This window comes from Hypomesus transpacificus, unplaced genomic scaffold (genome assembly GCF_021917145.1).
Source record: "Hypomesus transpacificus isolate Combined female unplaced genomic scaffold, fHypTra1 scaffold_275, whole genome shotgun sequence".
NCBI classification, from domain to species: domain Eukaryota; kingdom Metazoa; phylum Chordata; class Actinopteri; order Osmeriformes; family Osmeridae; genus Hypomesus; species Hypomesus transpacificus.
The window spans coordinates 88,043-107,563 of NW_025813802.1; the positions used below are offsets into that span (position 1 = coordinate 88,043).

The 19,521-nt window shown below is 46.6% G+C and overlaps 1 protein-coding gene across 1 annotated transcript; it reads left to right on the forward strand.

Moving 5' to 3' along the window:
- The first annotated feature begins 2,368 nt into the window (after nucleotides 1-2,368).
- rell2 (RELT like 2) lies at nucleotides 2,369-14,068 on the forward strand. The gene is made up of 6 exons (XM_047015128.1): nucleotides 2,369-2,521; nucleotides 4,819-5,080; nucleotides 7,069-7,131; nucleotides 7,285-7,348; nucleotides 8,677-8,856; nucleotides 8,971-14,068. Exons 2-6 carry the CDS (start codon nucleotides 4,879-4,881, stop codon nucleotides 11,534-11,536), a joined length of 3,075 nt encoding a protein of 1,024 aa, XP_046871084.1. The 5' UTR covers nucleotides 2,369-2,521; nucleotides 4,819-4,878; the 3' UTR covers nucleotides 11,537-14,068.
- The last annotated feature ends 5,453 nt before the right edge of the window (nucleotides 14,069-19,521 follow it).

Genomic DNA, 19,521 nt, shown 5'->3' on the forward strand with positions numbered 1-19,521 from the left:
AGTTTACATTGTGTGATTTTGAGCATGAAGTTTTGCCAATTGTGTGTCGTAGGTGTGTTGGCGCGTTAAGAGTTGAGGAAACCTGTTAGAAGTATTGAAAAAAGTGTCTTAGCGATTGTAAATAACCGTAACTTGGAACTGTTTTTTTCAGATCTCCTAATGGCCAATCATACCTGATCTTGGGCGACTAGACAGAGGAGACAATTTGAAGGCTCCAGAGAGACTCAACCATAGAGAGCAGTAACCAGAGATAAACAAGCTCCCAGATACCAGACAGGACCCTGAGAGACAAGACAGAGAACAAAAAGATACCTGAGTTATGGTGACACATCACTGTGAAACCTGCGGGAAGAGCCTTTCCTCATCCAGGCACCTTAAGCACCACACGATAATCCACTCTGGAGAAGCCCTACATCTGTGACCTCTGTGGTAAAACCTTTACCATGTTGCCAACTTTAGAGCTCACAGCAAAATCCACACAGGAGAGAAGCCCTACAGCTGTAACCTCTGTGGGAAAACTTTTAGCCAGGCTGGTGGTGCCAGACTTCACATCAGGATCCACACAGGAGAGAAGCACAATTAAAAAATTGTTTTTTTAAAGCAATGATGTCTGGGGCCAAGCTGTCCCAGCAGTCGCCACCTGAGAGAACTTGTATGACCCACAGCTGGAAGAACTACTGGCCTACACCGACTGGGACAGCACATGCAGTAACACCAGATAACAGTCCAACATGACAGGACACAAGATACTCTAGCCCGTAATGATGGAAGGGAAACTGTGTAACACTGGGTAGAAACCTGGCTGACATTTTTATGTTTTGAAGCACACATTTGTACCATCAATATCACATTTTGTTAAACTCTGCAGCCCTTTAGAGTTTCCTTGTTTTTTTTCTTCCATGTGTTGGTAAAAACGGGTTTGTTATCGTTTTAATAAGAGGACCTCTTGAGGCCGGTTTATGCAGATTGTTCTTAACACACCTTGAAACGGAATCTGTATTTTAAAGAAACATTACTTAGTAGTTCTGAAGAAGACGGATCATTGTGTCAATATTTGTTGAAGAATTGTTTGGAATTTTACCTTTCGCACTCCTGGGACTTGGAAAGACCTGTCTGGGGAAATTACATGATATTCACTTGATATCAGTCTAAATACACCAGATAAAGCATATGAAAGCACAGCAGAAGATAAAAAAAAACAGAACAACAAAGAGGCCAGTTTATACCTTATTTTCTTTATAGTTTTTTACTCTATGAAAGTGTTAGTTTAATGAATGAATCAATGATTTTTCCGGATTCACAGTGTCACACCATCACACTGCATTTCCCTGTTGAAGCATGCCGTCAATGGGGCTGCTTTGAACAGTTGTTTTCAGTGCTTCGAAACTATACGGTCATTGGATAAATGCTGCGATTATGTCCTGCCCACGGACGCTCAGCGTCTCTGGGGGTGAATAGAGGAGTGGGCTGGTCTGGATGCCGGGCTTCTGCTTGATGATTGGAGGGTCTGTCGAAAGTATGGGCGTATCTAGCAGTATTTTGGAGTTTACTTCTTTATTGCTTGGCAACATCAGTTCAACACAATCAGCCTGGAGCGCCCTCCAGTGGCAACAGGTACTATTGGAATAACATCATAAACATCCCATTAATGACTTCAGAATAACTTGAGTAGATTAACTAGGTAGTTCTGGTACAGTTAGGACACACCTACTACGGGAGAGAGAAACTAGCATAGAGCATGATCGAGTTGACATCAAAATAAATTAAAGAGAATATCAGTCTTTTTATTAACACTACAATAGCCTACCATAACTCAAATGTCTTTACTGATAAATGCTGAGTTTTGAAGTAACAAGGGTCAATTGTAAACAAACGTGACTGACTAAAATGGGGATGAAATAATATGTTTTTTGTAGAGATCCAGCACAGACTTCCATTGCAGGTCATCTGGCAACGTAGAGGGTGAATTTGTGGCACTCTGCTTGGTATACATTAATTTATAGTCGCTCAGCATGACTAACAATATATTTCACGTTTCATTATTATTTCATTATTTCAATGATTTTGGCTTAAATCATATCGTATTTTAAATACGACCTAAAAAACAAGACAGTTTAATAGTAAAAAAAAAAAAGTGTATCTTCTCATATAACATAAAGTTAAAACTGTTGGACTTCTAAGAAAGAAGTCTATTTACTTCCCCCAAAAATGAATAAATAACATTCCAATTATTACAGAAATCAGAGGGTATGCTCGGGCTATGGTCTTTTTTCATAACAATAATGCATAGAGCCGTGGCTACTTTATTGTGGAGTCTGTGGACCTGTCTTGGCCATTTTCCCTTTAAATAACTTGCAGGTTCTTCTGCACGCTGTATAGATAGGCAACTTCGCAGAGCAGCATTGCTCAGGTTACACCGCACAAAAACAAGCGCCTCATTATCCTTGGCCTACCGGAGAACATCGACCAACTGGTAAAGCATCCACCGGTACCAACGGACACTAATGATTCTGAAAAACAAGTGAGTAGGCTAAACGGGGTTTTGCCGCGTTTTACTGTGATCTAGGGAGTGCTTAATCTAGAGATTGGGTTAAGAAAGCATTGTAGCTAAACATGGAGAAAGATGAAGCAGCAAAACAATTATGATGACGTGTTTCTTTGCAGTGAAATATGCATTTTAACGGTATAATTGTTGTCGTATTTTAATGATGATTTGTCTCTTCATTTCTCATTTGGTGCATGCGGTAACGGAAATGATCAATAATGCAGTGTGCCGGGTTATTCACGGTTGTGCATCCTGTTATTTTAGACCATGTTCATATTCTCGGTAAGATTGTATCGTAATGGGAGACTAATCGACGTTAAGATGCTGTAATTTGTGTGTGTGAGCCGCTTCTCGAGGACAGTTGTGACTGCCAAGGGCAGATGTGTCGTCATTGCAACGGGCGGGGCGCTGCCAGGGTGGTGTATAATTAAAACTTGGTCTGGATGGGAGTTGTGTTGTGCGGGATGATCATCGTGATTGTCCTCAAGGCTACCCCATTTGACTAGAAGGCCGATGTCAGAGGCAGTAAGTTTTTGTAGCAATGCTAACCTTCAACAAAAAAACACAATTTAAATACTTGTTAAACACTACTTGTTTTGAAAGGTATTATCCTCGTGAAGCAAAATAGCAGAGTAGATGAAGTCTATACATGTAATGATGAAACATGACAGTGTAAATGGGGGATACCATTCTTTAGTTGGAGATTGGTTAAGTGCTGTGGTTACCGCAGAATGTGTCACTCGGACTGCACCACAGCGTGCTGGACCATCCTCAGTGTCCATGCGTGAGGCACCCAGCAGGTGTAGCACCTGGTGTACCCAGTCTAAGGTGACTCCTGGAGTCACACAGTGTTGAACTTAAGGTGACACACACTTGTCACATCCTCAGGATGTTGACAAGTCAGGAGATAACGTTACCATGTGTTCATGTAAGACACTTTTATCCAAGGCGACGAACAAATAATGCAGATTGGAGGAAGTTTCTGTTCTGTAGGAGCATCTAGGTACGTTTAATTTGCTGTAGAACAAGAATGAAGGACAGGGAAGCACTGCTAGACATGCACAGGGTGTTGAACAAGACACTAATGTAGTTACACTTCTAAATCCCAAAATATATGAATCCCTAAATGGCTAATTTAAGCCATAATTGGTTATATATCATATCAAATATCAGTTCCATCTAAGCTCATCATCTCACCCACACCCTCACACAAATTCACATAGAGACATAGACACACAAGAGGTAAAGGGAAATGAGCCAGTTATTGATAACTTCTGGCAGGCATGGCATACAGTATAAAATCAATAACAAATTTAAATTGAATAGCCTGCCTATTATTAGAAAACAGGGTAGCACAGAGAGAGAGATACAAAGAAAGAACACTTTCTGATAATTCCCTACTTAGTCAATGTACTTTCTGGACTGCTTGATAGGCTGGAAAACACCACACGCACAAACCCTTGCACACGCATGACTGTCATCATCAGAATGTGTGCTGTCCTGTTGGAGGTCACAATAGTGCTGAGTCACATTTCAGTTCATCTCTCTCACACACACACATTCCTTCTCAGTCAGATGATGCGTGAATGTGTGTGTGACTGGATCTGTGCACTGCAGAGTGACACTAATAATGGCTTTATCAGGAATGCAGAGAGAGAGTTCACCGACAGAGTCTAGGAAGGCTGCCTTATGCTTCCGAAACCTTCCCGAACACACAGAAACATACACACACTTACACACACAGTACTATAAACATAGCGTCCTGTGATAGGAGACAGAGGGGCATGAGAACGGCAGTTTTTTCTTCCCAAAAGACACAGGAAATGTTTTTGCAGTTGCAGGGGAACTCCAAGTGTGTGTGTTTGTTTTAAGGGTGCATAGACCATAGTGCTTAAACAGTAATGGTTCAGAAAGAACACATTTTCTCAACCATTCACATTTTGAATGTTCCCCTTCTAAGCTGTGTGTGTGCGTGTGTGTGCGTGTGCATGTGCGTCTGCTGGGGCAGATAAACTGTCTCATAGGGCGCACTAGTGTAGAAGGGGTTGAGAGCTGGCTTATCTCTCCTGACAACAGCTCTGATGTACAGACAACCCAGTAGGCTCACACATGCACACACCGACCATGCTGAGAACAGCAGGCCGTCATTTCTACCCTGATAAGGAGGGGGGGCAGCCCCCAAAGATAAGTTCCAACTAGCCTTACCCCTCCTCACTGTGTGCCCCCCCCCTCTCCCTGCTTGTGTCTGTGTGTGCATCTGTGCCAATCACCAGAGCGGCCGCGGTGGTACAGTTGGCAGCCGAGCGGAGCGAGTGAACAGTCGAGGCTGAGCGATGACAGACCTGGACGCGTCCGTGGTTGGGGAGCCCCCCCCGCCCTACATAATCTTCCTCCTGGTCTTCCTCTTCTTTGGCACGGGGCTGCTGGGCTTCCTGGTGTGCCACCTGCTGAAGAAGAAGGGTTACCGCTGTCGCGCTGGTGGGGAGGAGGACGAGGAGGAGGACGTGGAGGAGAAGCTACCTCTGCCTAACGACGGTACGGGGGGATCATGCTGAGGGGAGAAACAACAAAGCAGAATAGAATTTGCTGTAAGGTTAGCATTGGCTTATCATACTGGCTAACATGGAGGCTAATGACAAGCTTCCTTTGGCCAGTGATGGTAAGGGTCACATACAGTACAATAAAATATACAACAATGCAATAGAAGGAGCTGTGAGGTTAGCCCTAGCCAGTGTTAATATTACACAGGCTAGCACGACAGTAACAGTTACACTGAACTGAATAGAAAGTTGAAATTATTTTGAACTGGAAGGCTGTTAGGATAAAGTTAGCTTGAGTTTATATGAGCTAACATGGAAGGGAAGATTCCAATGCTCATTAACAGTAGGGTTTAGACTGAATGGAACAGAACAAAAAATATTACACAGCCTAAGATGAAGGATAAGCTTGCATGGCGGTAGGAGGTAGAGGGATGGTAGGCATATAATAATATCAGAGTAAAGTAGGTCAAAGTTAATTGTACGGTAAACAGGCTAATATGAGTACAGTAGAAGCTCACACTGGAGCATCTATAAGCAGAGATACAGTATCCCAGGTTTCCATGATAGATCCCATTCACACAGTTGAGGGGGACTCTTGTCCCTGGAGACTAGGGCTGAACGATGAATTGCATTCGCGATTATATCGCGATGTGACAAAACTAGATTTTGTAATCGCAAAGGCTGCGATTTTGCTTTGGTGCACGTTACACTTTACCTTGACCTGTACGATGGCCTCAGGCTCGACAGAACCTGACACTACAGACACTTACAGGGACAAATTAGCCTTTAAAAAATATGCTGCGCAGTGTGAAGTATGGTGCAAAACCTGCCTGGCTAACGTTGCTACTTCACGGGGCAACATCACCAACCTAATTCAGCCCTAAAAAAACACCACAAAGCAATGTATGGGAGTCAGGTGGCTGAGTGGTTAGGGAATCGGGCTAGTAATCAGAAGGTTGCTGGTTCGATTCCCAGCCGTGCTAAATTAAGTTGTGTCCTCGGGTAAGGCACTTCACCCTACTTGCCTCGGGGAAAATGTCCCTGTACTTACTGTAAGTCGCTCTGGATAAGAGTGTCTGCCAAATGACAGTACATCCCAACCTGCACAATAAAGTAAAATGTAATGTATGACGCATTGCTAAAATGCTGAACACCAGTGTGTCAGATAAGCCAAAAAACACCCAACAAGATCACTGATCGAAATGTTTCAAAGCCTAACTCCATATTCATATACGAAATACAAGCCGTAACAGCGTTCATCACGAAAGATATGATGCCCCTCGGTGATACACATAGGCCTACAGTAGGATCACTATGGCTCTCAGTGCCATTATGTTTCTATTAGTCTACTGACTGGATCAGAAATGTTTAGACAGTGTGTCACGCAGTGATGCGTGAGTTCTAAATATTTCTGACGGCCCCCACAGCGCAAGTTTTTTTTCTTTTCCAAAACGGTAGCTAGCTTTAGTTAATAAGAAAGTGCAACGCACAGGTTATTAGCCTACGACGTTTAGCTTTGATTCACCAAAATATTTTCGAAGAGGTACAGGCGGGTATGTTGTCCTTAATTTTTCGGAACTTTGTGTGTTATGTTGCTGATTGGAGATCAGTAGTATATATCTATATTTATTAATAATAAATCATATATTAATCGCACATTACATCGCAATTGCAATATTAGTCAAAATAATCGCAGTTAGCGTATTTTCCGAAATCATTGTGCCCTACTGGAGACCTTGGAATTGAACCCTCTTGCTAGCTGCTACCAAGACAGACGGGGAAGGTCACCCCGATGTTGCACAAAGTGTGGTGCCTCCAAAGAGATCCAGCTCTGATTCTTTTTCTCTCCCCTCTCTCTCTCTCTCTCTCTCTCTCTCTCTCTCTCTCTCTCGCTCTCTCTCGCTCTCTGTCGCTCTCTCTCGCTCTCTCTCTCCTTGTTCTCTCTCTCTTTTTCTCTCTCTGTTTCTCTCTCTCTCGTTTCAGATGATGAGGAGGATAACCAGGACACTGTGGAGCAGATTCTCAAGTGCATCATAGAGAATGAAGGTAACAGTCAGACATCCTCGCAACCGAAGCCTTCAGGTCCCTCACCTTAGCACAGAGGTTGGATAAATGGAAATATGGCCTCTCTTTCTTTCTGTCATTCTATCTCTATTGCACTCTCTCTCACGCTTGTATTATTTCTCTCTCACCTTCTAGCAAACATGGAGGCCTTCAAGGAGATGCTGGGTAACCAGAACGTCTGTGAACGACATGACCCCAGGTACCTGTCAGGTTAGGATACGGTACAGCAGGATACTCAATAGCGTTATGATATTGTGACTGGTATTCTGTTTAAAATAAATGTGATTTTAAAAAATGAGGAACGATAACAAACAGCTCAAGTCAATGATAAGTGTCTTTGGACATGAGCGGGCTGAATGGAACTGTTTAGTGAGTCTGATAGGTCGAGACTGGGGCTGTACAGGACACGGGGAGAATCAGTACTGTTGAGCTAGTGAGAAACAACACTTAAAGTGTAACACTAATTACACACTCCATAGTGAGTCCAGAAGGCATGCATTTACAGTAGAAGCATGAGAATGACCATTGGTTGTAGTTAAGGTGTAATGTGTCCTGTATATTCTGAAACCTGGTCCCCTCTCCTCCTGTAAGACAGTGAGGCTTTGTCTCGATTCTTGTATTGTACTATTTGTGTTTACAAAAGAAAAGTCTAAATTCAGCAGGCCTGTATTGCAGCACCGGTTATCCCACAGGTTTAGGGTGGGGTCCCCTTTCTGAGGAGGACAGAACAATGCCAGGTGTGACTGTAAGTCTGGCGGTGCCGTGCCTTATTGAGGAAATGTTGTCTTGTGCTGTTCGCTTCTGGTATTTCATCTGTCAGGGACTGGAGGTTAAATGCTGGCGCTATTGCTAGAAGTCTGTCACTGTCACAGTGATTGTATATGGGTGGTTATTTTCCTTTCAGCTGTATGTTTCTGTGTGTGTGTGTTTGCATGTGTGGGTGTGGGTGTGCATTGCCTTGGACTGTGTAAAGCTCCTGGGACCAGCTGATGTATGTAGTCAACCTTGCAACATCAGCAACTGTATTAAACACCTGGTGAGAGACAGTACAGAGGGGATGGGGAAAGACGGAAGGAGGGGGCAAACAAAGGGACAGACTGACAGAGGGATAGACTGACTGACAGACAGAGGGACTGACAGACAGACAGAGGGGCGGAGGGTCAGAGTGAGGGACAGATCACCATGGGGACCAACATTTCACAGAGGGGCTCAGTATTCTATCACTGGCTGCAGAGCTGCCAAAATACAGCTTTTTCAAATGTCTGCCTGTGTCAGCCATATAAAGATGTTCTGAGCCTGGCTGAGGCAGTTTTGCTGAGTCATGTTTGTCTGGGGGAGAGTAAAACCAGCCATGACGTGTTAACGTTTACATTTTCCCTTGGGTGTTACAAGGTCATTCAGGGCGTATCATTATCTGCAGTCCTCATAAATAAAGAGTCACATATTTATAAATTTTTTTACCATAATTTAATCAGGCAGGTCAATTGAATTAATTATTCAAACAGCTGATGGAGTGCTTGGTTACAGGCTGCTTCGTAAGGAGTCACTGGGGGGCATCCCTTCCCACCATCACACGGTGCACTCAGGCAGCGATCACAACTCCTGCCACCTGTGTGTCCAGGGGCGCTCCAAGAAGGCCCGGCAGCGCAGCCGGCCACCACGCCCCAAAGCCCGGCCTGGGGAACAGACGGTCTTCTCAGTAGGCAGGTGGGTCAAACTGGATCGGACCGGGCCAGACTACCGGAGGAAATATGTGGTAGCAAAGCCACAACAATGTCAGAGGTTACATCTTTGTTGTTGTGTGTGTGTTCCCTGTTCCAGGTTCCGTGTCATACACACAGATAAGAAATCCAGCCTCCAGGGGTCCACCAACCTGCAAAGCGCCGATTCAGGCGACCAGCTGGACCAATCAGACGCCCAGGACAGTGAGAAGGGGGAGGAGCCCCAACAGAAAGAGGGGTACAACCTGAGGAACATGTTTAAGGACATGAAGCAGCCAGAGTCCACCAATGGGGTGGTCCCTTCAGCCATGAAGAGAAAGAAGAGCCTAACCCTGTTCTCCCTAAGGAGGGCGAGTGACCCCCAGGGGGCAAAGGTCACCATACAGCCTATGGTGAAGGAGGAGCGATACCCTACCAGAGTCCCCCCACCCCCTCTCCTGGAGGAGGCAGATCTCCTCAAGCAGACCTCTAGTCCTACAGCATCCCAGGCCCCGACCTCTTCTCCTGCTCCTAAACTCAGCCCCACACCTGCCCTGGCCTCCACCCCTAGCCCCACACCTGCCCTGGCCTCCACCCCTAGCCCCACACCTGCCCTGGCCTCCACCCCTAGCCCCACACCTGCCCTGGCCTCCACCCCTAGTCCCACTCCTGCCCTGGCCTCAACGCCTAGTCCCACTCCTACTCTGGCCTCCACCCGTAGCCCCACACCTGCCCTGGCCTCCATTCCTAGTCCAACACCTGCCCTGGCCTCCACCCGTAGCCCCACACCTGCTCTGGCTTCATTCCCTAGCCCCACACCTACACTAGCCTCAACCCCTAGCTCCAAAAACCGAAGTCCTACCTTAGGCCATGGCAGTACTACCCAATCCTTGTCTCTCACCCCAACCTCTCCCAGATTACTAGCCCCCAGCCCTCCCTCTGCTCGCAGCCTCTCCCCTGCCTCACCTCCTGCCCCAGCCTCATCCCCTGCCTCTGCCAAGTCACTCCCTTCCCATAGTTCAGCCTCTGCTCACAGCCTGACCCCAGGCACACCACAATCCCCAGCCTCCTCCCCAGTCCCAGCCTCCTCCCCAGCCCCTGCTTCCTGTCCAGCCCCTGCCTCCTTCCCAGCCCCAACTTCCTCTCCAGCCCCTGCCTCCTTCTCAGCTGCTGCCCCTTCCCCATCCTCTGCCTCTAACCGATCCTTAGCCTCAACCCTAAGCCCGACCCAAGTCCCCCCACCCCCTCTCCTGGAGGAGGCAGATCTCCTCAAGCAGACCTCTAGTCCTACCGCATCCCAGGCCCCGACCTCTACCCCTTGTCCTGCTCCTAAACTCAGCCCCACACCTGCCCTGGCCTCCAGCCCTAGCCTCACACCTGCCCTGACCTCCACCCATAGCCCCACACCTGCTTTGGCCTCATCCCCTAGCCCCACACCTGCACTGGCTTCATCCCCTAGCCCCTCACCTGCCCTAGCCTCAACCCCTAGCCCCACAAACCTAAGTCCTACCTTAGGACATGGCAGTACTACCCAAACCTCTCCCAGATTACTAACCCCCAGCCCTCCCTCTGCCCGCAGCCTCTCCCCTGCCTCACCTTCTGCCCCTGCCCAGTCACTCCCTTCCCATAGTTCAGCCTCTGCTCACAGCCTGACCCCAGGCATACCCCAATCCTCAGCCTCCTCCCCAGTACCAGCCTCCTCCCCAGCCCCTGCCTCCTCTCCAGCCCCTGCCTCCTTCCCAGCCCCAACTTCCTCTCCAGCCCCTGCCTCCTTCTCAGCTGCTGCCCCTTCCCCATCCTCTGCCTCTGACCGATCCTTAGCTTCAACCCTAAGCCCGACCCCAGCCACTCCCCCGGCTCCAGCCTTTTCCTCTACATCTGCCCCTGTCTCTCCCAGGCTAAAGCTGGACACCAAGCTGGCCTCGGCCAGAGTCTCCCCCAGTCTCAGTAGAGCCTCCCTCACCCCCATCACCCCTGAAAAACCAGACCTCCAGGCCAGGAGCAGCTCCAGAGCCCAGGACTACAGACGCTCCCCCAGCCCTGGTTCATACAGCCCTGGATCTCCCATCCCTGGGAGTGGATCTGCGGCCAGGCCTGGTCAAAGGAGCGGGGTGGATCAGGGGCTCGAAGGTGTGAGTCTGGCCTCGGATCTGGTTGGCCTGGCCTCCCCAAGTCCAGGGGAGGAAGGGGTAGGCACGTTCACGTCTGGGAAACTCCCCCATACTTCTGGGATGCCTCCAGGCAGACAGCCTCCGTCCCATGGCTATCCTGCCTCCCCCTCTTCCCCCCTGGTGGGCAGTGTGACCATTGTCAAGGCCAGCCCAGACAGCACCAGGGAGTTCTCTGTGTTCCGCATGGTGGAGCTGGAGGAGGAGGGGTCTACTGGGGGGAGGGAGGGGCTTAGCAGGGGGAAGAAGGAGCTTTGCATGGATCAGCGGGAGGAGCCTGTTAAAGGCGAGGGCCTTTCAGGGATGGACTTGAAGTCCTCTACGAAAAAACAGGAGCCGTCTGCTCTGACACCAGCAACGAGGGAGAAGATTCCAGAGGCTCTTGTGGAGAGTCCTGGAGGAGAGGGGGAGGGGCTGCAGATGGAGGACATTAGAGGCTGCAGGGTGAGTCAGGGGGAGGAGCCTGAGTCCGTGGAGGAGAAGAGGAGCTCAGTGCTCACTCAGCAGAACAAGTTCTGAGGCTCGGTCTGACAGACACCTCGGCTCGCCCAATCACACTGTCCGCTCACTGCGGGGGAGAGCAGAGTCTGCAGCAGGGGGAGGAGGGAGAGACATGAGGCCTCTCTCCCTGACCACAGCCGAGGAGGTGAGGGAGGTGCCTTGCAGTAGGTTTGGGGAGATGAAGATGACAAACTTTAAGCCAAATTCCCGACATGGGAATGATAAAGTGACGAGTGAAGCCTAGCACTTCAATGGAACATTATAACAGATATATTAGGACAGCAGCAGCCATATTGGCCACAGCACAACTCCAGCCAGAGAGGGAATGGCTGACTGGTCATTAACAGACTAACACAGCTTCGCACCAGGCTCCCAACTGACTGGATCTAGCAGGCCCCCAGGCTCTTAAAGAACCAGGATCAGTTAGCCTGTGATACACCTAAATATGTTTGTGTAACAGTGGTGTCCAGGTAATTGACACCTGACCATTAGAAAATATAACAAGCAACAGACCCAGCTAGCTGTATTGTACTACAGACCCAGCTAGCTATACAGTATACTCCACACACCTGGTTGCAATATAATACACTTCAGAACCAGATGGAGTACTATTAATCTACTTCATTCTACTCTGCTCTGTTCTGCTATACTCTACTATAGTATATTTTATTCAATTCAAGTCTACTATAGTCTGCAGAGCTACCAGCTCTGGACTCTTCTCAATGACCAACCTTTAAAAAAGAAACAATCAATCAAATGTTTTACTATGTAAATGGACAACAACAAAAAACAATGTGATGTGAATACTATACGTCTGTGTGTAAACATTACCATCATGGGCTATTTCTCCTCTATAACCTACTGGATCACAGCCACTAACAGCTTCAGTCTAGCTCTCTATCAAAGCCATCTGAAACAACCGGCTAGGTTTTCTGGACATCTTCATTCTACCTCTTCATCATCCAACCGTGTACTAGCCTACCCTGCCTCTGCAGAACAATCATGCTTTATTCAATGCTGTGTCAGTGAAGACTGAAAAAGGACGAAACGCAAGCGCTGGCCTGATCGGCCACACCCCTCTGTTTCCCTCTCTTTTATCCAAGCTTAAAACTAAGCCATGTTATTATTGTTCAATTAGGACAGTAAGCTTTGAGACTTTTGGATATTGTTTGAAGTTACATTGTCGCAAACAGTAGGAGTGACCGACCCCCCTGGGAGGAGCTCCCAGGAACACCAGAGTGAAAACAACCACTAAAGAAGATGGGACATCTGCATTTGGAATATTCTGAGTCGATTGTGCTCTGTCTCCCCCTGCTGTTCACCACCACGCCTCACACCCCCAAACACCACACCAACCCTTTCCTGTCCTTCGTATGCACTTTTAGCCACATGAGCAAAAAGACAGGGATTTAATAACACGCCTCTATGATATGAGGCAGTGCTATGTGGGATGAGGAAGACACTTATACTGAGACTGACCTAGGCAGGTGTGTGTGCTAGTGAAGAGAATATGGTTGAGGATATTCCTGGCTTTTACTTGACCTAATACGAATAATGTGAAACTCCTGAATTCTGGATCTTGTCTGGTCAGGCCAGCTTCCTTGAAGACCGCATCTTAAGACCTGCTTTGTAAACACATATTAGAAAACATGGCGTCTGTAGTTACCTGCCATGCATCTCCAAGAGAAAAGACAATAGTTTGAAAAAAACTATTTTTGTTACTGAGTCACAGAGCAGTTTCACATGCTTCACAGTTTCACAACTGTTCTTCAAGGGGCCAGACACCAGACTTGATCCAGCACTGAATATACTCTAAAGCCCTCTAAAGATCACTATAGGATTGTTTGTGTAATCATTTAGAGATATGATTATTCTCATAGGAATAGTATATACAGGTCTACATATTATGACACAATTAAACTAACTATCATGATATTTATGACATAATATCATACTTTGTTGTACTGGTGTGAAACTGATCAACTTCCTGGTCACTTCACAATCTACTCACCAGCAGAAGTCTGTGAGAGGCCTGTACGAAGCACAGGCAGGACTGAAGATCTCACACCCTCTGACTATATGACTAGGCAGAACAAAGCACACAAACCAACCAATCAGCCATAAACACGTTCTCTCAATTCAGGCAGCGGTGCTTCATGTAAACTGATACCAGGGTCTGTCTTGTCTTCTCTTTCTATCTCTTGCTACATCTCTTTCACTGTCTGTCTTTCTCTCTCCCTCTGTCTGTTCTCTCTCCTCACAGTGACCATATGACTGACTTGTCACCTATATCTTCCAACACTCCTCTAGTACACTTCAGTAGAATCTCTATTTAACCCTTTGTTTTTAACTAGTGGCCTTACAACCACTATTCTGCAAGAGTTCTGACAGACATGAACACAACCTGTACATAGTAATATGACACACCTGCTACGAAGTAAATCCCTATCCGACAATGAGCAATTCTGTTTCTTGCAATGTGAAAAAATGCAGCTGTATAAAGAGATAATTCTTCTGGAATAAGAATCTATATTAAAGCTATGCATTTGACCTGCTGGTTTTGGTTCTATCTCTTGTTCTACCTGGCCTCTTCACCTCAGGACAGATTTTTGGGGTAATGTTAAACAGATTCAATTGACACAGACAAATTAAAATGACACAGGTAATATTAAGTTGGAACAAGCATCAGCTATCAGATTGATGTTACTGTAAACCCTTGCTTAGTTGTTTTTGTTATTGCTTTGGCTTTGGTACTATTATTGCAAGTAAAGCCTCACAACTCTAAGTACATAACTCTGAGGAATCGATCCGGCAAGCTTCTGATTACTAGCCCGACTCCCTCACCGCTCAACTATCTGACTCCACATATTTCAAATCTCCCTTAGAAGTGTTAGGTAATTAACTACAAAAGAAAACTATGCCACAGTACTTGAAACATGTACTGCCGTGTGCCTCACCTGGCTCAAAAAACAATCAAAGCAAAACAAAAAGGATTGATTACATTCATACATTTCCATAAACCCTGTCTTGTGGATTTGGCAACAGGTTTTCATCCACACCGCAATGGACGTTTTCATTTGACAAACATCTCTGAAAGAATCTGCGGGCATGGCAAATCCAGGCCTGACACTGGTCTGCCATGATGTAATTGCATGCCTCATCCATGGCCTGGGGTCTCATGTATAAACGTTGCGTGCGTGGTTTTCACGCACACTTTGTGATGTTTAAAGATTTACTTGACATGAGAATGTGCAGTAGCCTGGTCCAAACCAGACCCTCGTACATATAATTTGTACAGAGGGTCTGGGATCGCTCCATTGACAAACGTTAACTTCCTTGAAGGCGGGTCCTCTGTTGAAGTTTAAAACTATTGGATCTGCCCAGAGCCACTCTGATTTGCCAATAACCTTAGGCAACTCCTTCACCACTACTGTAACGGAGCTAGCGCTGCCGTAGCTGGAAAATAACACTTTTCCCGAACCCCGTGGGAAGGAGGGCCACAACTTCATGGCTACCAACAAAACACAGCAAGGAATGTTCTTGCTCCGGCTTTAACTTATGGATATTTGGCAGCGTTGCCATAACCGCAGAATAGCTTCGCTCGCATCTTTCTCCGCCGCCATTACTGAACTACTCAAAATAGTGCATGACATTAACGTCATCGTTCTCAGCCACCCCCTCTGTTCACTGATTGGACCTACAAAAAATGTGTTTCGGAAAACCGACTTAAAAGTCAAACTCCCAGACCTACTACAGAAGCAAAATCCAAATTGAGCGGAAGTACGTAGGAGGGCAGAGCCAGGCTAAATGTGCAGGCCTTCACAGAAACTTTTGAGCAGACGTGAGAATGTGCGGACCGTACGCAAAGTCTTGTCCGGCTCTGTAACATGGTAAATTCTAACTGAAAAGTGCCGAAACTCACCAAACATTACAAAATAAAGTTTCTACTACAGTTTCTGTCATATGTAGGGCCTATATAACGTTAGTTTTTCAAAAACATAATTAGGCTACATGGTAATACAAGTTTGATCATTGATGTGGATGATTCACATCAAAATGACAAAACCCAAACGGGAAATTTGATCAACTGTTTAATTCGCCACCACTTAATAACGTTTGTTAAACTTGAGGGTATCAAACGAACGATCCATGACGCACGGATCCACCTCCCAAGGATAAAAAACTGTGCAGGTGGGCAAAATCACTAACGTGTAATGCTCAATTGATCCCGTGGATTATGTGTAAATAAGTGAACATGGTGTTGGAAATAGGGTGTGGCCTATAAAAGGAGGTGTAAAAGATGATGATAGCCCACTTGATGTGAAATGGCTGCCCTGGCATTGCTAGAAGACATTGCAAATGGGAGAATCCGCAGAAAGCGTGTATTTAGGGACCAAACAGATTTGCTGGCCCACGATGGTGACTGGCTTATGAGTCAATTCAGGTTGCCAAGGGCTATTCTGTTGGAACTCTGTGCTGCGCTTGGGCCGGCTTTAGAACGTGAGACAGTAAGGAACCACGCATTACCTGTCAAGTAATTCCCTTGCAAGTACTGACCACACTGGGCTTCCTCGCAACGGAAGCTTTCCAGCGAGAGCTGGCTGACCGGTCAGGAATTTCACAGCCATCCCTGAGCCGCGCCATGCCAGCTGTATGGAACGGTCTCATCCGTATGTCACCCAGGTATATAACATTTCCCTTCACTGTCGGTGAGCAGGCCAACATTAAACTGCAATTTGCAGCGATGAGCCGATTTACAAATGTAATCGGAGCCATCGACTGCACTCACATTGCTATAAGTGCACCATCTGATCACGAATTCGCGTATGTGAACAGAAAACACTTCCACTCTATTAATGTATGATATGTGATACACAAATTAGTTGGACAAATGTTGTGGCACGGTGGCCTAGCTCTACCCATGATTCATTTATCCTGCGAAATAGCAGTGTGGGGAATAGACTTCAAGCAGGGGCTGTGCAGGATGACTTGCTTATTGGTAATAGCATAAATGTAATTTATGATCATTAAGCTACGGTAAAATGAGGCAATTAGCGTGTATTGGTTCATGTATACTACCCGTATAGGTGACCGTGGTTACGCTTTGCAAACCTGGCTCCTCACCCCACTCACAAACCCCCAGAATGAGCAAGAGTAGTGGTACAATGATGTAGGCTACACACTCGGGCTCGGTCAGTGGTGGAGCGGACCATAGGGCAGCTGAAAGGCCGTTGGCGTTGCCTGGACAGGACCGGTGGCAATGGCGGTCCTAGCACATTGTGCGCCCAGGGCGAGTTTATCACTTGCACCCCCCCCCCCCCCCTTTTGTGGGCTGTAAGGCATGCTGCTTTACAGTCCACAAAAAGTTTGTCGCATTGTGTTGGCATGGCCCAATGCAGCAGCGTTACTGCAGAGCTCATACGAAGCATGTAAAAAGGTAAGACAAGACGCATTTACTTTTTTAGTTATTTTATTGCGTCACATATGTTAGTCAGACCATCATTGACTTGTTTTAATTCTGTCACGATTTCCCTCATGGTTTTCACATTTTCATTTTGTGACTGCAGCACAGCATCCGTGAGAACACGACCAGTCTGGCGTCCCTCGGAAGCGGAGGCCCGTGGTGCAGCCGATCCAGTGTGCGCTCCATCCCCTGCGGTGGAGGTGTTGGCCACACATGGATCCCCGTATCCCCCCCCCTCCTCCTCCTGGGTCTCGCTCGTGCCAAGCTCAGTTTTGACATTATCTGGAATAAACGAAATTAGCCTACATCAGTTGGTTCAGACTACTTCTTGTACGTAATTTGGACGGAAATTGTTTTTGTAACTGGCCTTTAAATGTGTGAGTCGTGGTGTATTTCATACTTACCAGGATGAATGTTTGAGTCCCCCTCACTTGCTGGCAGAACTCCAGCTATAAGTGTGTCGCCGATGATTGCAGCCACCCTTTCTTGAGCGCAGATGCTCCCGCCCCCCCACCTGTAGCTGCCACGCTGTTACGATGCGCCACCACTCTTCTCTTAATTTCCAGTTTGATATCGGACCATTTTTTTTTATGTCTGCTATGGTCCGGTTCTCCGAACCCACAGCATTTACGGCCCTGGTGACAGTTTGCCACTCTGCAGACTTTTTTTTGTTACTAATACCCGATGACAGGCCGCCAAAAAGAACACATTTTCTCGCCTCCACCTCTGTTATAAGAACCTCGATCTCACAGTCTGTGAAATTCTTCTTTTTTACTTATTTAGTCATTTTGATTCAGACGGATAAATGACCTCGGGGCGTATTTATAGGCCGACTAAATATTAATTTATGGGAGGAGGCAAGGCGGGGTCAGTGGCTTGTTCACGTGCGGTCAATCTCACGTTGATTGTGATTTATAAAGGAAAGGTGCGTAGGACCTGGCGTACGACCGGTTTTATGCATGTGAATATTTCTGTGCGTAGGTACTTTTCGAGTTTTGGCCGTACGCCATCTTCTGGTATGAAAGCTGCGCAATCCTTTATACATGAGGCCTGCTTCCAGCAAAGTCAAATTGACATCAGTTGGACTTCTGCTGGCAACAAGAGCACAGTAAGTAGCGAAGCTCCCCCTACCGTTGAATAAAAATGGTGCCGGGAGAGGAATTTGCATAGCAATTAGCTATGCGGAGCCATATCTCCGTAAGGGGAATTGCTCTCTAGGCCTTGTTTTATCAACTAACAAATGTTTAAATAAACAAAAACATATTAAAGTATGTTTTGACGTATCATTTCATACAATTTGTTGTTTTAAAATGACTTGTTACAGTCTTGATTACGCGATGGTTTAATGCTAGAATCACCGGAGGAAAATTGACTGTCATGACGCGTCTCTTTGAGTGAAACCAATATAAATGTATTGTTATGTATTGAATTACGTCAAACTGATCGTATTTTATTTAACGCAAAAGTATTCTTTTACAACCATTATCGAAACTACCCAATTACACAATTAATTTAAAAAAAATTACCTCAGGAAACCTTAACTGTCATGTTGTGTCTTATGCAGCCGCAACCTAAAATCATAAGACTAAACAATATTGTTTAGACGTGATATTTCTCTTACTTCAAATACAATTACTGAACAGTTATTACTGATGCTATAGTCAACATTATTAATATATTATGAAATAGAAAACAGGTACAGTAGGGTCTACTACTGTGTGGTGCTCCCTTTTACTCCAGTGGTGGCACTCCTGCTTTGTCAGGACGGGGTTCAAATCCCTGTGGTGTCTTTTGCCTTTATTAGTAGACTTGGCATGATCAATATATGATCATCAATATACTGTATTGTAGCCTAACCGTGGCACACCAGCCAAAACAATATCTAGAAGAACTCGAGCTTCATCTATTATGCCACAAATGATAACGCAAATTATCTGCCTATTTCTACAGCCATGACATCAAAACAGGCAAAGAGGAGGAGAACCTACACCCCTCAGGAGATGGAGGTAAGGGTGGCAGAGGTGAGTGGGGGGAGGAGTGTGAGGGAAGTGGCCAGGGAATCTGGCATGCCTGCCACAACCCTCCAGGATTGGGTGATTGGTAAGTACACCCATGGGCCCCACACCAACCTGGCCATCACTCAGGATGAGGAGGAGGAGCTCATCAGGTACTCCTTGTGGATGGCAGACCATGGGTGGCCATTGAGCCGGGCCACCATCAAGGTCTACGCGCTGGAGATGGTCAGAGCCTCAGGGAGGGCATCTCTGGTCAATCTGGAGCGGGGCCTGAGTGACAACTGGTGGTCACGGTTCCGGGCTCGCCATCCGGAGCTGTCTACCAGGATCCCCAGCCAAATCGACAGGGCCAGGATGTTTGCGGCCACCGAGGAAGCCATTGATGGGTTTTTTGAGCTGTATGAGCCGATCTTCCACCAGCACGGCTTCCACACGACACCTCATCTGGTATTTAATGCCGATGAGATGGGGTTTGGGGACAAACCCAAGTCGAGAGAGCGGGTGCTGGCGCCTAAGGGCAAGAA

What these genes read in the sequence shown, in the direction of transcription:
- rell2 (XM_047015128.1), top strand. Translation starts at nt 4,879, where the DNA reads ATGACAGACCTGGACGCGTCCGTGGTTGGGGAGCCCCCCCCGCCCTAC. An exon ending in GCTACCTCTGCCTAACGACG is followed by an intron (nt 5,081 to 7,068) that starts GTACGGGGGGAT and finishes CTCTCGTTTCAG; the next exon opens with ATGATGAGGAGGATAACCAG. An exon ending in TGTGAACGACATGACCCCAG is followed by an intron (nt 7,349 to 8,676) that starts GTACCTGTCAGG and finishes GCTTGGTTACAG; the next exon opens with GCTGCTTCGTAAGGAGTCAC.